Here is a 6,346-nt window from a genome sequence, read left to right on the forward strand (position 1 = left end):
TGTATTTATAATAATTATATATTTGTAAAGAAGCGCCTAACGTGATGACTGATGAAAGTAATTATAAAATTTTCAAATTAGTGGTTTTCAAATACAGTACTAAGAAAACAATATACAGTATAATCAAAGCAAAAATCATACTCATGGCACGTGAGCCTGTATTCTTTGTAAAAGAGTCCATAGTTTTGACAATCAAAAAGTATATATAACTTTATTTTATGAATCATACTATATATGATTATTCTTCAATGCGATGTTGAACTTCGTCCCCCTGGTTTTGGAAGGCAAGACATGTTGCTCCAAATTTCTCTCCGTCAGAATGGCGGACCAATAGAGTAGTATCCACTTGCCAGCAAGCGCCAAGCACACTCTCAGGAAAATATCTATTTTATTTCAGGATAATGGAACACATATTCAAACTGGTCAACTGAAGTCCTGATGAGCCTCTACTCAGGAATATGAACATGGCTCTCAGATACCACTTTCAGGAAAGTGGGGACTTGACAGCTTCTTTCAAACTCATTAAGAGTTTTGGTTCAGTATCCCACGTAATCAAGAACCAGGTTCAACATCTAAACTGGAATCAACATAGAATTATACTTTTCCTCAAAATACAAAAGTCGTCAATTACTTAAATTATCTTAAAATAAATACCAATATAGAACATTAACATGCCATGTGTATATACTTCAGACAAATCATCACAGAAGTATATAAATAACTGCAATACCAAGTTTATTATATTCACCTATGGTTCCACAATGATCTTCCCAGTAGCATGACCATCAATACTCTTGGCCCAAGCTGCTTCTGCTTTGCTGAGGGGATGCTTTGAGTCAATCACTGTCTTAAGCTTTCCTTCCTTCACTAACTTAACGAGAAAATCTAGGTTCTCCTTCTTGGCTATTAAGAGCAATGGAACGAACTGCTTCTTGGAGAAGGTAAGTTTCCCCAAAGCAAAACTCAACAGGGTGCTCGGTCCAGGAGTGATTTCTATCACCTTCCCATTTGAGCTCAAATTCGGCTCAAATGTAGACCAGGGCATTGCTGATGCACAGTGGATCACTGCATCATATTTTCGACCAGACGGGCTCTTTAGGGCTGCTCCATCAGGGGTCTTGTAATCAAGAACCTCATCAGCCCCTAAACTCTTCACAAATTCAATGTTGCGCGCCCCACAAGTGGCAGTCACATGTGTGTTTCCAAGCTTTGCCAACTGAACAGCATAGTGGCCAACACCACCTGAGGCAGCAGTGATCAGAATGTTTATCTCCTTGCCACTTCCGTCAAGCTTGATCCCAGCTGACTGAGTGAGGGCCTGGTGAGCAGTGAGACCAGCAACAGGTAAGCCAGCACCTTCAGCTGCAGAAACTTCTGAGGGCCTACGAACTGTCAAGCTTTCCTTAGCCACAGCAAACTCAGCTAGTCCACCTCCAGTCTGTCATCAGGTAACATAGTATTCAAAACAGAAACAAAATGATTTATAAGATCTATATGATTGATGTAGGATATAGTATAGGTGAATTATTAAATTTCCCAAGGTGTGCAATTTGTTATATCTAAAACTGGAGAGCAGCAGCTCATTTGCATCCAACCCCCATGTTGCAAGATCTCCTCTTAAGCCCAAATACACAAAAGAATTTAGAATGAGGGTAGCTATCCCAGAAATGTCCACTTAGAACAGCACGAGGTTAAAAGCTTATTTTTTTTAAGGAAAATCAGATTCTAAATAAAAACAGGTAATGTTAAAAAGTGAAGTTTGAAGGTAAAGCAGAGTAAACAGTCTGGTCAAAAAACCTAAACAATACAAAAGAAAAATGATTACTACTGATTCTTTTTCAATGAACCAGAATCAGGAACGTAGATGATATGATGCTATCACCAGTTGTCCAAATCTTCACAATCCAAATTTCAATCTTAATTATTAACTAGTTGAAAAAGAACCTTGAAGATCAACTTAAACAATTCAAATATGGATTGAAGACAAAAACGAAACCTAAAGAATATCAATGAGCACTTACGAGGGGGGTAAGAAAAGCTACAACTTTGTCACCAGCTTTGAAATCTTTAACTTCTGACCCTACCCCTATGACTTCCCCTGCTACATCAGTTGCTGTTCCAGCAAAAGATCTCCTCAGCCAACAATAATAATACTTAAAAAAAAAACAGCAGTTCATTGCTTCTCATCAATTAAACTAAACATTGAAAAAAGCAATATGTCACCAAAAGAAGTACACATAGAAATCCAATAAACAAAACAAACAGAAAAGCCCAATTTTTCCTGATAGAAGACATCAAAAAATATATATAGATAGGAAAATTTATAAAAATAGACTATGTTTGCAAAAGTGCTCGGCACCTATACAAAAGCTAAAAACCTTATAAATCATATTCGTATACAATAGTCTTATATCCAAACTTCAGAAACAGAAAAGTCAAAATTTTAGTTTGGGGATATCTATACAAGTTTGGTGTTGGCAATGTTTCATTTAGATTCCAGTACAATATAAATGTCATACCAACAACTAAGTTTTATTTAAAGGTTTATGATCTTGAGATGGCATAAACCCAAATGTTGCATGAGACAGTGCAGCTGTTTTATGATCAATTACGACTGACTGACACTGAGAAGTGTAGCTGAAATAAGACTGATTTGCCACAAGTCAAACAGAACCGAAGAAAAAGAAATATCAAATCAGAGACAGCATGCTACAACACAAAGCTTCCAAAACTGTCATAGCAAGCACTACAGGTAGGGGTCTGGAACACTGAGGGGGTCTCAAATTCAATATTGTGTTGGTACTTGGTATTTAATTGAAACATAAGAAAAATCAAATTTTCAATAGAAAGCAAATTACACCATTTTGTTTCAGCAGATACTAAAGCACTTACTACGATCTTCAGTGACTCACTGTAAAAAAACAGAAAAAGAAAAATGATTACCATAATCCATATCACAGTTGTAGCACATCTAAGATCCCCATATATATATATATATATATATATATATAGTGATACTCTATATAGGAATAATCTCTTTGGTCCGAACTTGGGCCAATTATAAATAAAAATAAATTTTACATTATAACAAGTTATAGTTTTTCTAGGTACCATCTTAAAGAATTTGTCTCTATATAGTAATAATTATATGTATATTGCAATAAATATATGCTATGTTACATTAAAGGTTTAAGAAGAAATAAAATATTTATCTAAAGCTGTTTAGAACAATGATTTATTTTTTAGAGTTGTTATCATATCTTTTATCTTGTAGGTATGTAATAAGTCGTTAGCATTGATACCTTCTTGTTGAGCCAAAATATTTCTAGCTCTCAAACATGTTTAGAGCTTCTTGATATGAAACTTGTGGTATTTCCATTACCATCCTCAGGATTATCTCCTTCCTCTTCTTATCTAATTTCAATAATGATTTCTTCTTCAATTAAAGCATACACGACTTGTTGTTTATTTGGATGATCGAGGAAGACATTAACATCATTTGATTAGTGTAGTGAAGTTGTCGAATCTGATCACTTAATTTTGTAATGATTCTTTAATATCTATTTCCGTACTATCATAATGCTACTAAAATAATAAATTGAAATCTTAATATTACTAAAACATGAATTATAAAATAAGAAACCAATACAATAATTTTTTAATCAAAACAATAATTCTTGTAACTACGCCTCTATTAAATTATAACCTCCTTATAGTAATAAATTTAGTTGGTCTCAATATTATGACTATATAGAGGTTCTACTGTATGTGTGTGTGTATATATATATAGATACATAGCAGAAGTATACAAGTTATCAAAGATCCACATCATAGGGAAAATTGAGTTACCAGGTATGTAAGGAAATTTGCGAGGCAAAAATGGCCGCAGCATGCCCTTCTGCAATTTCCAATCAGCTGGATTTAGACTAGTTGCTTCCAGTTTCAGCAAAACCTCATCCTTTTTTGGAGAGGGAACTGGTACATCAAAGTGCTGCAACAGGCATATATCTTTATCTTAATAATCAGTTAAAGTAACACTGGATTTGGTGATAACACATTAACACTCCCACGCTAAATCTATGTATAAACCTAAGGAGAAAATGGGTAAAACATATGCACATATCAATACTTCAAATCAACCTTGAAACTTGTTTGACTGAGTTTTAAATTGGAAAGGTGTATTTTTCTTTCATTCAGTTTCAGCAAACATTTAAAAATGATTAAAGAAATAAAAAATTTGAGATTGTTCACTAAACGACCAATCATAAATTCCAAATAAAGTCTGCAACATCAGAATTAAGGTCAACTAAATGGTCCCTTTATAAAATCATTTGTGCCTTGTTTCAAAGTCAAGAAAGATGATTAATTTAATGAAACTCCTAAACATGATTGCACAAGAACTACAAAAAGAGATTTACAGTGAAATGAATCTTCACTTGTGACTTAAGTTTAACACCCATTTTCATTCTTACTTAATAACTCCAAGAAATCAAACCGAAAAAACAAAATTAAACGCACCCGTAGCCCGTAGGTGGGATAAGAGCAAATTGAAATATAAATTGTTGGAAAAATAAATTTTAAGAAACCCGGATAAATATAAAGAGATAATATAGTTAAAAGAAAAAAAAAAAACCACCTTCAAACCAGCGGGTCCTCCGCCATACGTATCATAGTGAAGGGCGTGCATGGTACGGTTTCCAGGCATTGCAACAGGTGATGAAGCGAGAGAGGCAGAGAAGGGCAAGAACAAGTATAGTAACGTCCCACTAGAAGTAGGTTGGGAGCGTTTTCTAGTAAAATTAGGATAGGGGCGGTATGGCCGCCTGGCGCTTGCAATGCAATACTGGCATATACTGGTACTTATAACATTAATTAGCAAGGCCTATGGTAGATTGTTATTATTTTTGAAAAGGTCAGAAAATTTGATGTGGCTTTCGTATCCAGCTATGGTATGCATAAGAGTAAACGACCTTTTCCCACCTAAGGTTTGGCCTAAGGACACTTGTCCACCCAAAAAGTTTTAAAATGACACTTTCCCACCCACCATTATGTTCCATTAGTAAATTCTGTTAAATATAAGTATATATGTGTTGTAAAAACGAAAATAACATCCCTATTTGATTTAACATTTTTTTATTATTACATGTAGAGTCAATTATCTTTATACCCACTTTTTAATTATAAAATTACTTATATACCCCAACTATTAAATTTCTTAATAAACATAATAAAAACAACTCTAATTCACAAAAAACTTCAATTGAAGCAAAATTCAATGTCGGCCAAACAACTCTAATTCATACTTTCCATTTAGATACATAGTTATAAGACTAATTGATTTTTGTCTGCAAATCACTTATTATTCAAATGAAAAGATTCAAAAGATTCTTAACATTGAGAGGCTGAAAGCTATTTTGTTGTTCCCATTTACCTGCCAGACGTTGGAGAATTGAGATGGCTAGAAGCTGTCAGTTACTTTAGATGCATTGATAATAAGTACAACCAGAAAGATTGATCCACAAGGTAGAACTGCAACTAACATTCTATATTAAATTTTAACACAAATCAAGCAAAATTATAAATATGCAATCAAGTTGTACACTTTGCAGTAAAGCATAATTCCTGCAATCAAGCTATCAAGCTGTACACCGCCATTATCATCACCTTAAAAAAAAAAAAAAAGAATCCAGGTCAGTTTCTCTTCTCAACCTCTCTTTTGCTCTTCCTCTAGACCTTGACCCACCAGATCTCCCCTCTCAGCTTTTCCCAATCCTCACAAAAAAACCCTAAAAACCAGCAAAAAAACCCCTTAATGAAGAAGCTCCTTCCTTTTATTATTTTCGCTTCTCATGTTTCTTCCCTCTATAAATTGAACTTGAATCCCTAGATTGCACTTGATTTTTGTTATGCCGGAAAAAGTAGGGCTGACGTAGAGCCTCGTCAGTAAAGGATGGTCAGAGTTCAGAAGGGTTCTGCGCCATCCAGGTGCGGTCACGTCGCGCCTAGTGCAAGTGGCATGGCTCCTATCAGTGTAGCAGGTAAGTGCCAGGCCAACGAGCGGCTGGAGATCGCCCACGTGTCAAAGGCTTGCTTTAAATCGAGGAAATCTCTCGGGCAGGTGATCGATGGGACACAAAGAAAGGATTTGCACGGCACCTACCCACTTGCAGCTTTTATAATCATTACCTTGAACTTTCCCACTATAAATAGAGGACTTCCCTTTCATTTGTGGGGATTAGCTAATTTTACGTTGAAATAGCTCTCTCTCTTCCTAAACTATAACTCAGCTCGCTGAATGCAACCTAATCACTCTCTCTTATTAATACAATAGCAGTGGACGTAGGAT

The 6,346-nt window shown here is 35.1% G+C and overlaps 1 protein-coding gene across 1 annotated transcript; it reads right to left on the reverse strand.

Moving 5' to 3' along the window:
• Positions 1–715: 715 nt before the first annotated feature.
• LOC116144243 (chloroplast envelope quinone oxidoreductase homolog) lies at positions 716–4,842 on the reverse strand. The gene is made up of 4 exons (XM_031429701.1): positions 4,637–4,842; positions 3,850–3,991; positions 2,022–2,113; positions 716–1,438 (listed from the first exon to the last, which is right to left on the reverse strand). Exons 1-4 carry the CDS (start codon positions 4,703–4,705, stop codon positions 749–751), a joined length of 993 nt encoding a protein of 330 aa, XP_031285561.1. The 5' UTR covers positions 4,706–4,842; the 3' UTR covers positions 716–748.
• Positions 4,843–6,346: the final 1,504 nt, after the last annotated feature.

This window comes from Pistacia vera, unplaced genomic scaffold, assembly GCF_008641045.1.
Source record: "Pistacia vera cultivar Batoury unplaced genomic scaffold, PisVer_v2 Contig44, whole genome shotgun sequence".
In the NCBI taxonomy this organism is placed as follows: domain Eukaryota; kingdom Viridiplantae; phylum Streptophyta; class Magnoliopsida; order Sapindales; family Anacardiaceae; genus Pistacia; species Pistacia vera.